Genomic DNA, 22,102 nt, shown 5'->3' on the forward strand with positions numbered 1-22,102 from the left:
GACAGGGAGACAGAAATAAACATAACAAGAGAATTACATATTAAGAAGATAGGGACCATAATGTTGCTCATGTAATTCTACATTAAGAAAACCAAAAAAAAAAAAAAGATAGGGACTATAGAGAACAACAAAGCAAGGTACGTGGAAGAGGAATCCCAGGTGACTGCACGGGCAAAGTGATCAGGTAGGTCTCTTTGAGATGGTGGTAATGTGAACAAAGAAGTCATAAAGAATTGAAGGTGAGTGAGTGAACCATGTGAGCATCTGAAAGAGCATTCCAGGCAGAAAGAACGGAGTGCAAATGTCCCAAGGCAGGACTACATCTGTCTTGTTCAAGGACTAGTAAGGATGCCAGTGCAGCTGGAGCAAAGGGAATGAGGGGGAAAACCAAAGATACTAGAAATCAGTAATGACAGGTAATTTTTTTCAAGGAGTTTTGATATAAAGAAGAGCAGAAAAATGGAGTGGTAGCTGGAGGAAGACCTGAAATCAGAGGTTTTTGTTTTGTTCTGTTTTTAAGATGGAAAGAATAATATCTTGATACTGATGGGAACATTCAGTAAAGGGAAAAATTGCTGGGCAATGTCCTTGAGGAAGGCAAGAGAGGATTACTAGGTCTAGTGTATAAGGTTGGTATTGAGGAACACAGACTATAGCAGAATTTTTCAGTCTCTGCTGTTCTGACATTTTGGGTAAGATAATTCTTTGCTGTAGGGGACGCTGTCCTGTGCATTGTAAGATTTTAACATCACTGGCCTCTCCACCACCCCAGTTGTAACAACCAAAAATGTCTCTAGAAATTGCCAAATGTTCCCTGGGAGGCAAAACTGTGCCCACTTGAGAGTCACTGATAGGCAGGAAGGTAAAGTACTATCAGAGGATGATAATACAGCCACCCATTACATGAACTGAAAGATAAAGCCAAATTTACTGCTTACTAAAGACAGTGAGAGCCTTGCTGGTCAGGTACAGGCTTTGAGCAGACCAGGCTGTTAAACTTATATTGGATTTTGAGCAAGTGGGAAGTTCAGGATTGGTGTACTTTCAGTTTTAAGTATGTTAACATCATCTGTAGAACTGATAACTTGGATGAGACTATTCTTGATTGGTACTCAGAGCATGTTTATTAAAGTGAGTCTCTGTGATTGAATTTCAGAATCAAGGGGTTGTAGTTGATCGGGGTTACAAAAAAAAGCGTGTTCACTGGGGTAAGTTATCATTGATGGATTGAACTTAAAATTCATTTCTAGCTGTTACCATGAGAACTGAAAAAATTCTCAGTACTCATGCTACTGGGTAAACGTGGTGGAACTTTGTGGAAGTTCTTTTCCGATTGTTTTAATTTTTTAAGTGAAATAGGAAACAAGGTCATCTGACAGGATGGATAGGTGAAGGTGTTGAAGGCTTGAGGAGAGAGATACAAAATAGTCACCTATGCAAGTGGGAGAGGAAGTGCACTAGGGAAATGTAGCATGATTACTGGGCAGAATTAAGAGCCCACTTGAGGTCAAGAATACAGAGATCAATCATCATGTTGTGCATTTTTTTAAACCATATTCAGTTTATTGGGTACAGGAGCAACGTGGTGGGGAATTGAATTCAACTGTGATTGAGGTTTTGCCAAATGAATACCATAAAGCAAGAAAGCAAGAAAAGTTCAAGGAAATTGAGAGGATATTCAAAAGAATGCATTATTTTTAGCTTATTTATTTTGCTTTTTATTATGTCATCGTCAGACATACTCAATATTAGAAATAATATAATGAACTCCCTTGAGTCTATCACCCAAATCCAACAATTAAAAACACTTTGCAATCTTCTTTCATCTATGCCACCACACATTTCCTTTACCCTGAGAATTTTAAGCAAATCCCAGGCGTTATTCTAGTTCACCCATGAATACATCAAGGTGTATTTAAGTAAGGACTTTTAAAAACCACAGTCACAATGCCACTATCACATACAACAAAACTAATGATAATTCTTTAATATTTACTAATTATCAGTCCACATTCAAAATTTTCAAAGGAATGATAATGATTGGCAATGAACTTAAGCTGATTGAGGAGAGAAAAAAATAAGGGAGGAGGCTGTGCAGTTAGGGACAATGGGAAAGATGGTTGGATCAGTAGGTTGAAGGTCCTGTGAGAACACTATTGGAATCACGAGCCCACTGGGAGTGAGCTGGAAGGGTAGGGAGTGGTCCCACTTGTTGCCCATTGCTCTGTCACAACAGTCTTCTTTTTCAGTTGATCATAGGAGACAAAGTCCTTCCAATCTGGGATGTTGTAAGATTCTGTGAAGATCTCTTTCCCACAGTCTCTGCCATTTTAGCTCCAGCACCTGACACTCTCAGGAGAATCTGCAGGCTAAATTAGGTCCTCCTTTTGATGCCGGGGTTCTTGTTTGTGGAGCTGAAGAATGAATTTAGCAAATAGTCAAGGAAGGAGAGCCAGGGAGACTTTTATTGAGAGATACAGTGAGAGGACAAACAGAGCTCCTGGCTCGCGTCAGGAGGGGACAAGAGAGCCCAGGGTAGTGCGTTGTCTAGGGGTTTTAGACGTAGATGAGGATTTTTCGAGAACATGAAAAAAAACTTAGGGGAGGGAACTTATTAAATGGTCCTAGGATATTTAGAATTAACTTGATAGAAGTAACTTTCTGCTCTGTTGATTTCTCCCCGAGATACCAGCATCTCAGTCTGGGAGCATACGAAACAAGGCCACCTGCTCAGCCCCCAAGGTGGGCTGAGATTGTTTGCTAAAGAGTAAGTTAAGTGCAATCTTATCTTTAAGGTGGAATCCTTCTTGCCTTCTACTGTGTTATGCCTGGGCTTACTTGCTAAATTAGTTTGCCCAGTTTGCAAAATCACTTCATCAGATCTGAAGGAGGAGAGACAGCACATAGGCCTGGGCCTTTTAGCATGTTGAAGTGAATCTTACTCATGATTATAAATGATTAACATAATAAAAACATGTGCTACTCCTCATCTGGGGAATATTAACTGGTCTCACTGAAGAATGACTCTAGAGCTGAATGTTTAACACAGAGTTTTAGTAGGGGGGTTTCCTTGCATGTAGTTACACTGCTCTGACTCTAATTATCCTGCCTTGCTTTTTCCAGAGGCCCTCACCCTACTCTGACTACACCCACAGTCCCTGTCTCACTTTCATACCCGTGGTACTTCTTTGGAGCACTTATAATCATAACTTCAAAACTATAGGAAAACCTATGTGTTTGATGTCTATCTCCATTAATAACTTCATCATCTTTGTTCACTACTGTCATTGCCACAGCCTAGAACAGCACCAGTGGGCCACACTCAAATATTGGACAAGAGAGGGAGGGAATGGTCAATGTCAAATGCCAAAGACTTATAAACCCACTTGTAATATGGTTTCTAAGGATTCTAATTTTTTATTCTCACGTGACATTTGCCATTTCCTCACTTGTAAAAACAACATATAAATTAGGAGGATCATATGAGTTAATTACTGAAGAGTAAATTGGGCCCCTCTGCTGCATTAGTAAGGAGTGCTCTAAAAACCCATCATCAGCCCCAACATGCTCATGTATAAAGGAAACGATTAATCTAGGCGTCATCGTAAACATGAGCCCTCCCACGGTGGTTTACCTCGTTCTGAGGTGGCTAAGAAGGGGTGGGCCCCGCAGTCAGACTCCGACGGTCGCGCGGGTACACACGCGGGAGGCTGCGTCCAGAGGGGGATCTTAACCTCCCAGAACGGAAGTTCCTGAACTTACAAACCCGCGGGGAAGCAAGTCGGCAACGGACCAAGATGGCGGCGCCCAGTGAGGGGCCAGCGTTTGCTTGGGGAGTAGAAAATAATTGGGGTGCGGTTGTTCGCTCTCCAGAAGGGACCCCCCAGAAAGTTCGGCAGCTAATAGATGAGGGGATTGCTCCGGAAGAGGGAGGCGCCGACGCGTGAGTTCGGAGTCCGCCTTGGTTCCGGCGCGGGCTGATTGGACAGGGCTTCGGGAACTCAGGCCTGGGGAACCCTTGGGTCTGCGACCAGGGTTGGGGATGGCTTCGTCCCGGGTTTCGAAAGAGATTAGGGTAACTATGTGTTGTCCGCTTTAAGCCTCTCCTCGGGATGTACTGTATTCCGCACCACAGGCGAATTTTGCCATAAGAGGTTTATTTGGGGAGTGGGGTGGGGTGTGCAGGACCGCTAGCAATGCACGCACCTGACTTCTTTTTGTTGGGCTTCTTAATCTTTTTTGAACCATAGAGCCTTTTGGCAGCCTGGTGAAGTTTATGAACCCATTCTCATAAAGGAAATCAATTACGTTAGAATACAGCTATCAAGATATTAAAATAAAGTGATAGAGTAATATTCTTCAGTATTAGAGTTAATAGCTAGTAATAGGTCTATTATCTACCAAAATGTTGAAGTAGCTGTGAGCATAAACAGTATTTCAAAAAGTGCAACAACCATACATGGTGATAAAGTATCTTGTTATTCCCTTGGTGATAGATTCAGAGGTATTGCTGATTCTACTATGGCTTTTTTTTTTTTATTACCTTCATTCATAACTGAAGGAAATACCAAATTTCAGTTAGAGGTTGGTAAAATAAATTTCATTTTTTCCCCCATCCAAGTTTGTGGATCATCTGAATTTTTTCCAATAACTACACCTCCCTGAGGCTCTCCCTGACTCTGAGAAGCATTGTTTTTAGAATAAAGTTATTTCTTTCTCAAGTTTTAGTAGTTGGTGTGATACTATTTTTATTAAAATGACTTTTGTGTTCAGCAGTTTCTTTCTCTACCTGCCCCCAAGAGGTTTTGAAATGACTTTTACTGAAAACAAGGTGATTGTTTTTATGGTTTTTTTCCTCCCTGAATTTTTGTGTCTAATTGAAGTATAGTTGACAACTATGTTAGTTTTAGGTGCACATCATAGTGACATTTATATACATTATGAAATGCTCACCATGATGTGTGTAGTTACCATCAAAGTTACCATACAAAGTTTACATCCCAGCACTTTACATCCCAGTGATTTATTTTTTTAATTAAAGTATCATTGATATACAGTCTTATGGTTTCAAGTACAGAAAACAGTGGTTCAACAGTTACCTCTATTATTAAATCCTTGCCCCTACTAGTGCAATTACTATCTGTCAAATTGGAAGATGTAATGGAATCATTGGATATATTCTCCATGCTGTGCTACCATAAAAATACAGAATACTTACGAATTTGTTGTCATCCTTGTGCAGTGGCCATGCTGATCTTCTCTGTATTGTTCCAATTTTAGTATATGTGCTCCTGAAAAAAGCACTGTGTGACTTACTTATTTTAAAATAAATAAGGAAGTTTGTACCTCTGAATCCTCTTCATCTATTTGGGCCATTCCTCCATCTGCCTTCCCTGTGGCAACCAACAATTTGTTCTCTGTATTTATGAGTCTGTTGTTTTTTTTTTTTATCTGCTTTGTTTTTTAGATTCCACATGTAAGTGAAATCATACTGTACTTGTTTTTCTCTGGCTTACTTCACTTCACCTAACACCCATTAGTTCCATCCATTTTGTCACAAATAGCGATATTTCATTCTTTTTTGTGGCTGAATAATATTCTCTCCCTCCCTCTCTCTCTCCCCACCCCACGTGTGTGTGTGTGTGTGTGTGTGTGTGTGTGTACATATCTTTATCCATTCATCGATTGATGGACACTTAGGTTGTGTCTATATCTTGGCTGTTATAAATAATGTGGCAAACATAGGGGTGTATATATCTTTTCAAATTCTTATTTTTGTTTTTTGGAGGTAAATACCCAAAAGTGGAATTACTGGATTGTATGATAGTTCTATTTTAATTTTTTGAGGAAGTTTCTATACTGTTTCCCATAGTGACTGCAGGGTTCCCTTTTCTCCACATCCTCACCAACACTTGTTATTTCTTGTCTTTTTGATACTAGCCATTCTAATTGGTGTGAAATGACATCTCATTGTGGTTTTGATTTGCATTTCCCTGGTGATTAGTGATGCGGAGCATCTTTTCATGTGTCTGTTGGCCATCATTATGTCTTCTTTGGTCTTTCAGGTCCTCTGTCCATTTTTAAATCAGATTGATAGGTTTTTCTGGTGTTGAGTTGTATGAGTTTTTAATATATTTTGATTATTAACCCCTTTTTCTCTGGATTTTTTTCATGGAATTGCTTAACTATCTTTACTTTGGTTTGAATTTTCAAATTAGTTCTATTTTGGGAGAAGTGGGTATCAAGAGTCAATCCAGGTAGAAGTATCAAAATTGTCTTCTGCTGTTAAAAGTGTTAATTTCTACAGTGGTTCAAGTTAATTTCTACAGATTACCCTAAAACTTACTGGCTTAAAACAACTAACACTTACTGCCTCACAGTTTCTGTGGATTAAGAATCCAAGCATGGCTTAACTGAGTCCTCTGGTTCAGGGTCTCTCACAGCCTGGCATCAAGATATTGGCTGGGGCTGCAGTCATCTCAGGGCTTGACTAGGGATCGATGTGTTTCCAGCTGTCTTAATGCATAGAAGTTGCATAATGCATAGAAAAGTTGCATAATGCATAGAAAACTTGATTCTTATTTTGTTTTTACTGAAGTTAAGCAAAATGTCCCTTTAGAACAGTGAATGAGCTCAAAGACGAGGTTGCCCATACAGGATTAATGGGATGTTGTGGATATAGTAATTGCTTGAAACTTAGGTATGGCCAAACTGCAAAGAGACTTGAATGCCAAACTGAAGAATTTGGATTCTATTTAATAAGTATTGTGACACTGTTGAAAATGTTAAGCAGAGGAATGACACAACTGAAATTATTTTTAGAAAGATTAAAATCCAGTGTGATGTGATTGATGAGATGATGTGCAGAGAAGCTAGATGCACAATGTCTAGGCTAAGTGATACCATGAAAGGATTACCAAAAGTTATATCACTTTCTTTTAGGAAGGACACATCAGCCACATTCCAGTCTGCTAATGGATCACCCAAAGCAGAACAGCCGCCATTGGAATCTACAAGCAAAGAAGCCTTCTTTAACAGAGTGGAAACATTTTCTATATCCTTTTTTAGTTTGTGTGAGTTGCACCTTTTACCTGCTCTTGGAATTGTTATTCCTACAGGAATAACACCACTTACTCTGATGTTTTAAAATTAAAAATTAAACTTGATAAGAAATTTTACAGGAAAATTAGTGTCATACAATGTTATCTCTCAAAAGGACATTTGAGATTATCTCTTTTCTTTTAATAGAAGAAAGAACTAAGAGCCTGAAAGAAGGAATAATAACACTTGTATGTAGTGTGTTTTGATCTTCACCATAAACCTCTGAAATCATATTTGATTTTCACCTTAAACCTATGATCTTCACTTTAAACCTATAAAAATAGATATTATTGTACTCATTTTACAAAAGAAGAAACAGTGTCAGGTAGGTTATGTGACTTGCCCAGCTAACAAATGGCAGAGCCAGGACTATAGCATAAGGCTCTTGGCACCCAAACTTAATGTTGTTGCACACTTAATGAGCATCGTACACTTTGATAGTTTTTTTAATGACTGTACTATACTTCCTGTCTCTAAATTTCACTCTGTATGTTAGTTATCTATTATTGCAGAACAGATTACCCTAAAACTTAGTGACTTAAAACAACTAACACTTACTATCTCACAGTTTCTGTGGATCAAGAATCTAAGCAAGGCTTAACTGAGTCCTCTGGTTCAGGGTCTCTCACAGCCTGGCATCAAGATATTGGCTGGGGCTGCAGTCATCTCAGGGCTTGACTAGGGATCGATGTGTTTCCAACTGTCTTGCCAATGGGTTTCAGCCCCGTACAAGTTCATTATGGATTCAGTGTGACCAAAGAAATTGACAGCAAAACGTTCTCGGGGTGAAAGGGTTATACCCAACTTTACTTCCAGGTGGCAGGTCAGTCACTAAAATCCCATTCACTCAGAGCGAGTTTGCATGCAGCAAGCTGGTCTCTGCCGCTGGTCCCCTCTCTCTGCACAGCCGTCCCACACAGCCATCCTCTGGGCCTCTGCCTTCACAGTCGTCCCACACGGTCATCCTGCACAGCTGTCCTCTGGGCCTCTGTCGTTGGCGCTGCCACCACTCCAGCCTCTGCTCTTGCAGCCATGCCACCGTGTTGTGCCCAGAGCACTGACTGGAGCTCTTTACACAGAGTCAACAGCAATATATTGTCCACAGGTGTGCAGTGAGCCAGTCACCCAGGGCGAGGTGAGAATCCTGGCCACAGGAGTTCTCATTTTATCCACACCAACTCACTTTGTTGTTGACAGGATTCATTTCCTCATGGCCACTGGATTGAAGGCTTCAGTTTTATACTGGTTATTGGCTGGAGACCTCCCTGTGTACCTTGCTACTTGGGCCTCTCACAGGGACAGTTTACAACATGGCAGCTGACTTCCATCGGAGTAAGCAAGCAAAAGAGAACAAGACAAGCTAGACTCTTCATAACTTCATCTCAGAAGTGATATCCCATCACTTTTGCTGTTTTTCTTTTCATTAGAGTGATATCTTAAAAATTTAGGACAGTTATGGTTTACAGGAAGGCTGCACGGGTTACAAAGAACTTCCTTTCTGAGCTATTAGAACATAAGTTGCCAAAGTGACACCTTGTTACCCCAAAAAATTTCCTGCAAATATGGACTTTCTCCTACATAACTACAATGCAATCCTCCAAATAAGGGCATTCACATAATACATTACTACCATCCAACCCAATCATTTCATGAGCTGTCCAAATAATGTTCTTTACAACAAAAGGATCCAGTTGTGAATCCTCAGTTTTTCCTTGATTTTCATGATCCTGATACTTTTGCTTGAAGATTAGAGCACATTAATTTGTAGAGTGTAACCCAGTTTGCGTTTGATACCTCCTTTGGAGTATCACAGAAGCGTTCTCCTTGCATCTTGTCAGGTTACGTGATTTTGATTTATCCCATTACTGGTGATGAGCACTTGATTAAAAGAGTGTCTGTTAGTGTTTTCCATTGTCAAGTGACTCTTTTCTTCCATTGTAATTAAAAAATCTTTTATGGGGAGGTGCTTTGGCACTGTAAATATCCCATTCCTCATCAAACTTTATGTAATTTATTTACTTGTAGCAGCATTGAGCTTATGATTTCCTTTTTAATTAAGTGGGTTATAATCCATTATTATCATCATATGTTTTGACATTCCAGTTGTTCCTGATCTGGTAAATGGGAGCCCTGTGCAGGTGCTCTTCATGCCACACTTGGCTCCCAGCCCGCAAGCAGGGCCAGTGTGCGGACCCCTCTCTGCCCGGCTTGCATTCTGTCACCCCGTGCTTAGTTGCCTTCCCCCACCCCACTCCATCGTTGTTCAGGGCCTGATGGCTTTAGGACTAACTTGCTTAGGAAGAGGGAGGTATTTCAACTGTCCTTCTACTGCTGTTCTTTAGACTAATTCCTGATTTTGGTACAGTATTTAGAACCATTTCCTTTCTTGTTCTCATAGTATGTAAGTTGATCACCACTTTGGACATGATGATAATTTAACTTAAGCTAGTTAAGTGATTTTATTACTTTTTGTTTAGAGACTCCCAGCTCCTTTATATTTTAATATATCTAAATTCTGTTTTCTAGCCTTCATTCCTTCTTTGGCTGATACTGGAATGCTTTTAAATTTCAATATCCCTTACGAAAATATAGAACTTTCCTGCATCTCCTTTCATGTCTTATCCTTTTTTTTTTCTGTGCGCCATAAAATAAGAGCTCTTTAGGTAAAATATAAAAAGCTGAGTGTTGAATATTAAAGACCAATAAATGTTTTAGGATAGTTTCTCAAGCACATACTTACACAGATGCTCTTGATGCTTTCACCTATATAACACACACAGACTACACACACATTGGTATGTAACAACCATACTTCAGGCAGAGGGAATAAGGAAGAATCTTATTAATTTTACTGACTATTCTTTGGAAGGTAGAAGTGGATGTGGTACAATAGGAGAGCACAGATAAGAGGTGGGAAATGTTTTTGCATGTTTGACTTTCCCCATCCCTTATTGCTTAGGCATATCCCAGTGCTTTCACAAGTCTTTTAAACTCTCTATGTTTAATATTAAGTGAAAGTAAATGGCTTCTACATTCTACCCCACAAGCAATAATAAAATATTTTAAAAAAATACATAGGACTTCGTGGAGGAAAAGTTATATTTAGAACTTTTTTTCTCTCTGCTTGTTTTTCAAATGACCTTCATCATTCTGTGAAGTCTGTGCCTATGCTTGAAAAATAGTATTTTAACTTTTCTTGCTGCTTTTCCCCTTAAAGTGTTTATTCCTTTATACATAGAGAACAAGTTAAAGTTTTCACCTCAGATTTATTCATTTTCATATACTTGTACTGTTGTTTTCTTAACATGAATACTCTTTGAAATGGGCAGGTAAGCCCCCCGAGCTGTCTCCACTTGTCTGTGCAAAATATGGCTGGGTTACAGTTGAATGTGATATGCTCAAATGCTCCAGCTGTCAGGCTTTTCTCTGTGCCAGTTTACAACCAGCTTTTGATTTTGACAGATGTAAGTATAAAGTACAAATTAGATTCTTCTCCATACTCAAGGATATACTATACTAGTTTTTCTGAAAAGACTAGTCACCTGTGTTTGATCAAAGAATGTATACTTCAGTATCTAATAAGGTGAATTTGTGATTGTCTTCACCCTAATTACTAGCTTCAGTCGTTACTTTTTTAAAGAAACTAAGCTACTTTAGAGTGAACCTGATCTTCTGTGTTTCAGGAAACTAACAGCAGTTCATTTGCTTTATGGCTCCAAAATTTATGCTTAAGCAAAGAGACATAGAACTGTATATGAGGGCTCACAGTTTGGAGTGCCCTGCCTTATGAGATATATGTTAACACCTTTGTATTGATCTTAGATTCTTGATTTAGAACTGATTTTGTGAAAAAAAATACTAAGATGATGCTGTTGCTATATTTTCATATCTTTTAAAATTATCTCAGTTATTTTTATTTTTCACTGTATCTGTACTCTTAAAGGCTCTTGGCCATTGGAGTTTGAATCTATACAGTGTTTTTTAAGGTGTTGCTACCTATGTTGGTTTCAGATAAGGACCGCTGTGCTGAGCTGAAGAAAGCCTTGTGTACTGCCCATGAGAAGTTCTGTTTCTGGCCAGATAGCCCCTCTCCAGGTACTTATTTCCACGGTTTCCCATTTACCAACTCTTCTTGGTCATTGAATTTCTAATATTGACTATTAATTTGTGAAAAATCCAGTCTTTGAAGTTTCTTTTTATCTTCTATTTTTGCTTTTCAAGAAGAACGTACATTCATTCACTTATGATGTTATTACCATGATTAAGTTCATTTGATATGCCAGCCACTTAGCCTTTCATATGTTATCCCATTTAATCCTCACAGGGCCACTGGGAGGTCAGTATTATCAGCCTAGCTTTTTAGGTGAGGAAACAGAGAGACTCAGAGATCTTAAAACCAACTAATGAGGAGCCATAACTATGTTATATGTGATTTCAAACCCTCTGCTTTTCTCACTATAGCGAGCAGCCCTGTGTTCTGCCCAGGCTTCTTTGGTGCCCTAATGGCACTAATGGTGGCAGTTAAACAGGGTTTGGTTGCTCCAGAAGACTCACAAGATCTCAAATGGGAGTGACTACAAATGTACAGTTTATTACAGTAACATGATACAACATAACGAAAGCATCATTACAGCCAAGACCTGCCCCCAGGGCAAAGGTCTGGAGCCTCCGGGGGCAGTGGGAGCACCTATTGTCCTGCTGGTATAAGGGCTGTGGCAGGTCAGCTGCTCCCTTGAAGCAGGCAAATTTGTGATTGTCTTCACCCTAATTATTAGCTTCAGTCATTACTGTTTTTAAAAAACTAAAGCCACTTTAGAGTGAACCTGACTTCATGTATGCTGGGAAACTGACAGCAGTAGCTTTACTTTATGGCTCCAAAATTTATACTTAGGCAAAGAGATACAAGACTTCTATAAAGTCTCATGCTTTGGAATATCCTGTCTTATAAGGTACATGATAGCTCCTTTGTTACTGATCTTAGGATCTTTGATTTAGAACTTGTTTTATGCAAAATACTAAGATGATACAGTTACTAATATTTTCATATCTTTTTAAATTATTTTCATTATTTTTATTTTTCATTGTACCTGTACTCTTAAAGGCTCTTGGCCTTTAAGTGTTTGTATACAAAAAGGCTTCAGAACAAGGGAACCCTAAATGTATTCTCAAGTAGGATTTTAAAAATAATTTGTTGATCGTATAGGCATATTCCTACTGAGTAACTAGCCTCAGTAGCAGAGCCCCGTGGGGGGTTCACCAAGACCAGGTGCAAAGCTTGCTGGATCCATGGTTACAAAGCAACACTTAACCCATATACTTCATGCTTGACCAAAAATCAGTGCCATGAATGTCTACTTATTTCAGTAGGACAGTGCAGGCTAATTCCAGGGTCACATGCCCAGGAGTATTCCATGAATGACCACTAGGAGGGAAAAATAGATTGAAGGTGACCACAGAGTGCCATCTATTGATAAAAAGTGATATAAAAAGTATTAATAAAAAATAAACATTTTAGAGTGATGATGACTGTATAACAAGGATTTCCTGCTGTTGGCCTAGCTATTTCACTGTATAATACACCAAAACCCAGTAGGATGTGAGTCCATCTCTGTCTGTTGTACTCAGTCCAGGTTTTTAGGGTCTGCACAGGGCTCTGTTGGTGGTTCCCAACTCTTACTTTACGCTCTGTTTTTTGATAACCATTCATAACTTCAGCTACCACCTACTTGCAGGCCTCTGACTCCTATTCAGACCTCTTTTCTGAGCTTGATTCATATTTTTAACTACCTTCTAAACATTTCTGTTTAATATCTTGCAGATACCTTGAACTCAACATGTACAAAACTGAATTCTTCATCTTATACTTAAAACTTGCTCCTCTTCTCATCTTATATTTTCTCCATCTTGGTAAATGGTACTGACATGCGCATCCACTGTCCTAGCTAGAAACCTGGATGTTGCCTTAGCTTTGCCTATCATCAGCACCTGGTCCTATCCATCCTGTCTCCTCACTGGATCTCAAATATGACCTCTCATTTATACCATCTCTTGGTTTTGTTCTTTCACATTCTGGAGACGTTAATGTTAAGAAAAGAACATCCACAACTATTTATATATACCTGAATGCTTAAATTTATTAAGCATATCTAATAGATATAATTTTGAAGGTTACTTTTTTCTAACATTGACCAGTAATTACAAACTAAAGTAAATCCCTTTAAATATTTTAAATTATAATTACAAATTTACTAGGACTGATTATTTTAAACATATCAAACATTAAAGGAGACAGAATATTCACATGTTAATTATAAAACAAATATTTAAACTTATGTCAAAACATTTTTGTAGTGGATTTAATTTCTTCTGTTTACTCTTTTACTTTCATGAGTTTTTAATAGTATCTTCTTAAGATTCTACCAATTACACAAAACCCTAAATTAGAAGAACATGATCAGAAGAGTGTTGGGACCTGGATTTTCTTCCAAGTTTTGTCAAACCTGAGCCACTGGTCATCTGAACAAGTTTCCTTTTTATTGTTAAGCTTCATTTGATTTTTTAAAGTCCATACCTTTCTCACTGATTTTAGTCTTTTATAATCTCACTTTTCTAGTAAAATGGTGCATCTTTTCAATTTGATGATGTATTTTGACATATTTGGTTACTTGCAAATTTAATTTGATAATATTTAATAGGAGACACAAAAAGTCATTATATAATAAATACAGTTAGTGATTTTGGACTCCTTTTAACAACAAAACTGGAAAAAGTTGTTTTTCTTAAGCAGCCTTATTAAAGTATAATTGATATAAAATAAACTGCACATATATAGGTTTATAGTTTGATAAGTTTTGACATATTTGTATGTTCATCAAACTGTCACTGTTAGATTTCTATTTTGCATCATGAGCTTATATTCATGTTCCCAATTTAATGCTGTATCTTACTGCACCCTATCTTTTTACAGTATAAGGTTTCATTGATCAATGGGAGTTTTACAACACTGATGCTCCTTCACTCTATCCTTGTGCCACTGGTATCTTACAGGGATTACCTTAAATCTCTTGAAGGTCTGCTTATTTCTTTACATCCAGACTGACCCCTTACAGTTGCTAAACTAATGCATATTACCTATAATATAAGTTCTTGCTTTAAAAAAATCTTTCAGCAATTTCTTTCCACATACATTAATAAATTATTGTCTGGTCATTGTCAATACTTTAATAAACTTATCTGCTAGTACTTTCCCCACAAGCACATGTGTTCCCACGCTGTGTAAATATTTGGAATTCCCCAAGTGTGCCATCCTTTGGGCCACTGCTTTTATGTTGTTGGTGTTTCAGGTTCAGCTTAGACCTCACTGCTTCTGAGAAACCTTCCTGAGAATCTACTTTTTGAACATAATCACAAAAACATCATCATAGCCCCATAAAAAAATCAATAATTTTAAATTATTAAACATTAACTGGTCAAACATCGATTTTATATGTCCTCTGTTGTTTTGTACATGTTTTAATTTTTTGCACCTCGCACCAGTGTAATCTTTCAGTTTACTTTACCCACAGATAGATTTGGGATGTTGCCATTGGAGGAGCCTGCTGCTCTCCTTAGTGAATTCCTAGAGCGTTTTCAAAGCCTGTGTCACTTGGATCTCCAGCTTCCTTCCCTGAGGCCAGAGGACTTGAAAACTATGGTGGGTTTTTCTTGACTAGCCTCCAGTGGCCTTCAGTTGTCGCCAGTATTTACACGTGAAGCATTTCTTTTAATGAGAGGAGGATTCCAGTTGGTATAGAGAGAACTGCTTGTTTTTCTCTCAACTGGCCTTTCTCATTTTCCACCAAAAGGTGACTACAGAGGGTTTCAGTGAATTGGTTCCGTTTATGCTTTTAGATATGATTCTTTAAATGTGTAAATTCAGTTTTATCTTGATTTGTTTCTTAAACTATTTAGCAGAAGATACTGACATGTGACTTCATAATGGTTTTTTATATACCATTTCCCAAAGAAAGTACTAGAGGAGAAGTTATAAATTCTCTTCTCCTTTGTGAGTAGAAATATGAAATGTTGTGGCCCATCTGTACTTTGAAACTGAGTATTTACTGTCCCATTTCATCACCTGTAGGTGCTCTGTGAAGATAAGCTTTACTGTAGGACATGGAAGCTATTATTTTGCTTCTTCAACTTGAGAAGCTATTTGAATTTTAACACTAAACCATTAACCTCTAATGCCTATTATAATATCCCCCCATTTCCAGCCAAGGCAATTTTTTTTCACCCTGTCATAGTTCTTTGTTATTCTTAGAACAAAAATCAAGACTGTGGCAAGCTCTGTTGTTCTATCATAAAGTAAATTCAGGTTTAGATCAAGATATAAGCAGTAATCTGTTTTCATCATTTAGTTTTGATGTTTACAGGTTTCAGAGAAGATCTGCAATTGGTAAATTGAAAACAAGTTAGTACTAGGAAAAGATTTGGTAGTTCAGGAAAACTGCTCCCTTTCTGAATCAGCAGATCCAGGGCAATTCAGAAAGCTTCTGTGTGATGCCTTCGCCCTGTCCTGGAGAAGGAAGCCTGCTCCAGTGAGAGAATTGTCATCATGGTTGTCATTTCTTTCATGACTTTTGCCTCATACCATCGAGGTATATCATTATATGTAACTTTTCCTTTCGTGGTGGTTGAAACCTTAGGTTTGTTGCCTTGGTTCCTTCGTAGTGTTTGACAGAAGACAAGATCAGTCTTCTCCTACATCTGCTTGAAGAGGAACTTGATCACCGAACTGATGAGAAAAGAAACACAACCAAATTAGGCTCAGACATCCACGTCCACATCACTGCCTGTATCCTCTCTCTGTGTGGCTGGGCATGTGGGTTAGTCAGCAAATTTTTCTGGAGACATGAACTGTGACAGCATTATACACCTATATACATCAGTCATGAGTAGTATCTGGAGAGCATATGGTGTCTCCTGTGAAAAAAACAAAGAGAACCTGAGGGAATGGTGGCAGGGGGGCGCAGACAGTAAGACTCTGTAACATAACTCGGTAACTCTTAAATGCACCTGATTCGTTTCATTTACTATCACTACACAGTTGGGAATTTGTGTTCCTGTAAACAGTGAAGCTCCTTTTTATTTTTAGAAAGGAAGAAAAATCAGTTTAATTGATAAAAATTACCAAAGAAAATACCAGCTGGAGCCCTCTAGGCCCCCATGTGGATGTTCCCACTCCAGCTGCTCAGTTTGGCACAGACTCCTTCTGGGATAGAAGACTGTCAGCCCATCTTGATTTACTTTAAATATGCTTTCTTTGGTAGATAAAGGAATATTTTTAATTTAAAAGGAAAATAAGAATAGGAGAAATGTATAAAACATAACCTTTAGATCTTTCTATAGGAAATATGTGAGTGATGAAGAAGTTGGGGTCCTGAGATCAGAGGATCTGAGAGGTCCTGAGAGGGTGTGGTTCCCAGTCCACTGGACTGTACCAGAGATTTGTTTGATGAGATAAAGCATACTCACAAGTGATTATATTTAATCCTTTGGAAATGTTACCCTTTGAAACAACTCTTTTTTCCATTCCCTCCCTAGTTCTTCCTTGGAACCCATGCAGCTCTCGCTGATAACGTGCTCACAGTGTATGAGGAAGGTGGGGCTCTGGGGCTTCCAGCAGATTGAATCGTCAGTGACCGACCTGGACACATCCTTTGGCCTGACCAGCTCCCCCATCTCAGGCCCTGAGGGGAGGCCAGAGCGCGTCCTTCTGGTGCCTGAGTCTCCTCGGAGGATGATGACTCGCAGCCAGGATGTCACCTTTTCCCCAGGCTCAGAGCAGGTGGAGGCTTAATTGGCTTATTTGGGGTGGACTTTTTAAGACCAGGATTCTTGCCAAAAGTGTTGTTGGTAGAAAAGTTGGAAATTAACTTAGGTGCGTAGGCTTCACTTCTAATCACATTGATCAGAATATCAGATTTTTATTCACCAATTTCAGTGGAAAAGCTAAATTCATTATTTTGTATAGAAATCTAATATTCTTTCAAGAGTATAGTTATGTCAAAAGTTCAGATACTAAATTCTTATAGTTTAAACTATAAAATACTAGCTTTCACATGTTTTAGAAATATTTCCCCAGACCATAGTCGTTACTATCATTGGTGTACTTCCATCATCTCCTGTTTCCTTCAGCCTGAAAGGAGCCCAGGCCCCATTGTCTCCCGAACCCGGAGCTGGGACTCTTCCAGTCCTGTCGACCGTGCTGAGCCGGAGGCCACCAGCCCCACCACCAGAACCCGCCCAGTGACCCGCAGCATGGGCACAGGAGACACCGCTGGCCTAGAAGTGCCATCTAGCCCTCTCCGGAGAGCCAAACGAGCTCGCCTCTGCTCTTCCAGCAGCTCTGTGCGTCCTCCTGCCCGTGGAAGCCATGGAGCATGGGCAGCCTGCCGTGCCCTCCCTGTGAGGCAGGGAGAGGCCGGCACGAGCCCTTCCCTGGTCCTGTGCTATAAGACCATGTGAATAAGTTTAAAGATGGGACAGTTAGGTGACCAAAAGGAAAAAAATCGAAGGGTTTTGTCATTTGTTTCTTTGCAAAGCATTCTAGAGAGGTAATAAATGTTTCAGGGGATGACATAGGGAGAGACAGACCTGATCAAGTACGGTTTGTTTAACCCAGAACGAGTGAAAGAATTTACAAAGTGAGAGGGAACTGCATAGGGAAAGTTTAAAGGAGGACGTAAAACTAGATACTTGGGCAGTTGAGAGATTCTGGGCGTGACAGTAAATGGCAGTGCCTCCCTGAATAAACATAGCATCTGCCCTTCATTAACACTATTTCTCTTCCTCCTCCCTCAGGACACATCTTCCCGAAGCTTCTTCGATCCTACCTCTCAACATAGAGATTGGTGCCCTTGGGTGAACATCACATTTGGCAAGGAAAATAGGGAGAGTAGCAGAACTGAGGGAGATGCCAGCACCCCAGCGGAGCCAGGCTGGAGGGCAACCCTGAACATCCTCTTGACCCATAAACAGTCCAAGCGGCCAGCTGAAAGAGACTCTGTGGTGAGATAAGCCATTGCCCCATATGTGTACAGCACTTGCTGTTTATGGGCTGAGGAGCAGGTACTGGTCCTATAATTAGCACCCTTCCTGCCCTCAGCTTTTGTAAGTCAAGTTAGACCCAGTCTGGTTTCATCCTAGAGAACAGGCATGGAACCAGTTCAACCTTTCTGCAGTTTACCATATGGCATTCCATCAAATTCTGGTAAATTCATTGTCTTCTCAACTAAAGTGACCCAAATAAGAAAAAGAGTACCAAAACAGAAACAGAAATAGACGAACAGCAGCTGTTGTGGCCTCGTATTGCAGAACAGCTGCTTTTTTTATCAGTTGCTGTCACTTGCACTCTGACACCAAGATTATGATTTCATTCCTCACGATGGGCCTGTTACTTTGTCCCACAGCCCTAGACTTGTGCACCTAGCCTCAGCTAGCCACCACGGTAATGACGGCTGCTGGGCACAGACATGGGTAAATGCAAATCCATCACGACAGCTGAGGAAGCAGGTCAAGTGCTTGCTCTATGTAAGGGAGGTGACTGGGCACTAAGGAATCGTGAAAATGGGTTCTCTTTCCTTTGCTGGCCTAGTCCCAAGTTTGTCTTGTAGCCTGGTATAAATATAATAACATCTGACCTCTATACCTTCCAAGGACAAAGTAAAATAATACTTGACAGCAGATGTTTGCAAGAAGCGTTCCCAGATTCATGGTTTTATAGAGTCATAGGATTCCACTGGAGAGAACTGTAGTGATGCGGAAAGCCAGGAATGCACTTGTGGACCCTTGGTAACTCTGCCAGTGAAGGTTTTCCAGGTATCTTGCAGAAAAATACCTGCGTTTTTTCCAATTTAAGAACTTTTGAAAATATGTAAATCTATCTGAAGACAAATGCTTGGCCCTCCTCTCAAATTGGAAAGATTCTATCTGTCTTTGCACATAAATTCTCTCTGCCTAGATCTACATGAAATAGAGTACTAGCAGTTTTTATTGACTCCCCTCTGTTGCTATCATACTAACGAGAAATCCTACAGGGTTTTTTTTTTTTGTAGTAGGGAAAGTTGGCCTCATAATTGGCCCTGGGTTCCAGGACTTTTAAGATCCTTTTTAGTAGTTTGTCTTTCAGTCTCCCTACAGCTGCTGTGACTGGGAAGTACAAAGCTTAAATGAGTCTGGGTAGAGGATTATTTTGTTAGAAAAAAATCAGTCCCATTTTTCAACTTGTGTTTCTTTCAACTTTGTCACTGTATTAAATAAATTCCCTTCGGTCATTAGTAAGAGCTCATACTTTTTCCTTCTGGGACTTTTACTGAGAAACTTACCCACAAAGAGGATAAGAAAACAGTGAAAATATCTGATGTCAGAAACTGGAGGTAACTTTGTAGATTATCTTGCTCCGTAATGTTATTCTCACTGAGACCCTATGCTCTTCACTGTGACTCTCAAGGGTAGAGAACCAAGTGTTTTGATTCACTGAGAACTTTTACCTTTTAGTGAATTGCTTTGTCTCCCTATAACACCATTTCTCAGAATCTCAGATCACTTCAAAGGCATGATCAAGTGGCAGTGAGAGTCTTCCTATTATTAGCTCTGCTGGCTAAAACATGAAGCTGAGAAGGCCAAGGTCATAGTTTAAACTCTTATGGTCATTTAATTTGTATTATTCCTTGGCCTGGGGTTGTACTGCTAGTCCCAGCTAGGTGTCACGTCAGTGTGAACCTTGTTCACAAAAAATAATGAACTTGGGCCAATTCAGCATCACAGATGGAAACCTGTGTGCAGTCTGTGTGCTGTGCCAGTGCTGGGTCAGAAGCATCGTCCTCACATGCAAAGGTTAGGACAGATACAAATACTTAGTGGGAAAACATGAACCATATTTTAGAGGCTCAGAGGTGTTGGTAGGAGTCTAATGGCAGAACATAGGCTTTTAGATTTTTAATGTGGATTTAGGTATATATTATGTATAGCATAGTATAAAATTAGTTTTACTCAATATCTACATCATTGTGGGAGAAATTTGTCTCTTTATAAGAATTTAATCTCTAATAATGAACTTTTCTGTCTATAGAGTCTCTCTGAGAAATCAAGAAACGTATTCCGAATATTCCGGCAATGGGAGTCTTCATTCTCATCCTGAAGATATTCCAGACCTTCCTGTAGAGAGGTGGAATGAGTGACTTTGTAAAAAAATCTGAATTCCCTTTTGGTCAGCTGATGCTAAGCTTTTCTCCATCTGGTGTAATCAGAAAGAGCACCTGTCCTTGCAGAGGCTATGCGTGTTCCTGTCTGCCTCTGACCAAGGGGACTTCCATGTAGGGATGAGGACAGGGCGAAGTGCAGCAAGCCTGGTTTTGTTAAAGGAGTGGGGTTATGAAACTAGACTGAGGGCCAGTGACTTGAGCACTTTTAATGTCTTCAGTGTGGGGCCGTGCTTTGAGGACTTGTATCTTAGGAATATGCCAGTATGTGTTAATAAAATTCTTGCTAAGATTCTTACTGCTGGAGAACTGTTTTCTTCCTTGCCTTCTGCACTGATATTAAGGAAGCAGAGACAGAAAATTTCAGGGGAGCAGTAAACAAAATAAAAATTTTAGTTTTTAGATTCATTTGTGATTCTAGTCAAAGAGGTATTCTTAAACCAGAGGATGTTCCAGATGTCCTGTTGTGTTTCTGTGAAATAACCTGATAAACTTCCTCTCTTCACTTTGGTAATAATGGAGTATAACTATAACAAGGGGGGGAAGGCCTTCAGAAGAGACCCCTCTCCATGCACAGCTCACCTTGGGGTCTCCCCAAGGCTCATTTACTGCGGGTGGGGAGCATCAGTCTACTTGGTGAAGATTGACCCTGGCCTGCCCCATCTAAAAAAGGCTTTCCACTGATAAAATCACCATGAAGGCTAGAAAGTAGTTATCCTCTGAAATGTCATATTTTCTTTCAGTAACTGGTTGATTGGTTTTATAACTCAATTCTTTTATACTGAAGTATTTTTTTAAAAATAACAGACATCACAGTATTCTGTGCATACAAAACTTTATATTTCTAAAAGGTACATTTTTTCTACATACTATACACATTTTTTCCTACATACTCTACCTTTAATGTCATCTAATATCCACTCCATATTCAAAATTCCTAATTGTTCAAAAATAGTTCTTTACATTTGATTGATCTAAACCAGAATCCAGTTCAAGATCATAGTTTGTATCTCTTTACTCCAAAGGATAGTCCCTTTTTTTAATGTCAGATTTTAAATTTGTTATTTTTCACTCCTGACTTTTAAAAGTGTTAATAGTATAGATACTGCTCCTTCAAGCCTCTCTCAGTGGAAGAGGCCTGGAGAGGCTGCTCCCAGGTTATGTCCCAGGAGTGCTCTTTTGCCTTTGGTAGTGATGAGTGGCTTGGCTATTCGTTGCTCTCCATGGTCCTCTTTGAGGGTGACGGTCTTGCCAATGGGTTTCAGCCCTGGGCAGTTCACTATGGATTCAGTGTGACCAAAGAAATCGAGAGCAAAACGTTCTTGGGGTGAAAGGGTTATATCCAACTTTATTTCCAGGTGGCAGGTCAGTCACTAGAATCCCGTCCACTCAGAGAGAGTCTGCATGTAGCAAGCTGGTCTCTGCCTCTGGGCCTCACCCCTGCAGCCGTCCCAGTCTCTGTCCTTGGCGCTGCCACCACTCCAGTCTCATCTCTGCTTTCCTGCAGCCTTGTAGCCATGCCACCATTTTAGCCCAGAGCACTGGGCAGGGCTCTTTGTATAGAGTCAATAATGATGCATTGCCCACACATGTGTAGTGAGCCAGCCAACCAGGGCCAGGTGAGAGTCCTGGCCACAGGAACCCTCACTTTATCCACACAGGGAAAATGGAGGATAGAAATGCCAGTGATGATGTCAACATGATTGGTTTGGGTGTGAGGAAGAGGGGAGGAGTCAAGGTGACCTGAGGTTTGTGGC

The 22,102-nt window shown here is 39.7% G+C and overlaps 1 protein-coding gene, 1 long non-coding RNA gene and 1 other non-coding gene across 4 annotated transcripts; 1 reads left to right on the forward strand and 2 right to left on the reverse strand.

Moving 5' to 3' along the window:
• Positions 1-1,541: 1,541 nt before the first annotated feature.
• Positions 1,542-3,771, reverse strand: LOC118972614 (uncharacterized). Its single transcript, XR_005061652.2, has 2 exons — positions 3,635-3,771; positions 1,542-2,414 (listed from the first exon to the last, which is right to left on the reverse strand). It is a non-coding gene; the product is annotated as an uncharacterized lncRNA (long non-coding RNA).
• Positions 3,674-20,637, forward strand: ZC3HC1 (zinc finger C3HC-type containing 1). 2 transcript variants are annotated; one of them, XM_017640381.3, is made up of 10 exons: positions 3,679-3,943; positions 6,943-7,054; positions 10,415-10,565; positions 11,113-11,196; positions 14,667-14,794; positions 15,814-15,968; positions 16,687-16,930; positions 17,281-17,493; positions 17,947-18,153; positions 20,216-20,637. In XM_017640381.3, exons 1-10 carry the CDS (start codon positions 3,798-3,800, stop codon positions 20,282-20,284), a joined length of 1,509 nt encoding a protein of 502 aa, XP_017495870.1. In that variant the 5' UTR covers positions 3,679-3,797; the 3' UTR covers positions 20,285-20,637. The 2 variants fall into 2 exon arrangements, with proteins under 2 accessions (XP_036875500.1, XP_017495870.1); XM_037019605.2 differs by lacking the exon at positions 10,415-10,565 and having other exon boundaries at positions 3,674-3,943; positions 6,943-7,073.
• On the reverse strand, positions 5,200-5,304 carry LOC118972628 (U6 spliceosomal RNA). The gene has a single exon (XR_005061681.2). It is a non-coding gene; the product is annotated as a U6 spliceosomal RNA (small nuclear RNA).
• Positions 20,638-22,102: the final 1,465 nt, after the last annotated feature.

The sequence above is a fragment of the Manis javanica genome, chromosome 6 (assembly GCF_040802235.1).
Source record: "Manis javanica isolate MJ-LG chromosome 6, MJ_LKY, whole genome shotgun sequence".
Classification (NCBI taxonomy): domain Eukaryota; kingdom Metazoa; phylum Chordata; class Mammalia; order Pholidota; family Manidae; genus Manis; species Manis javanica.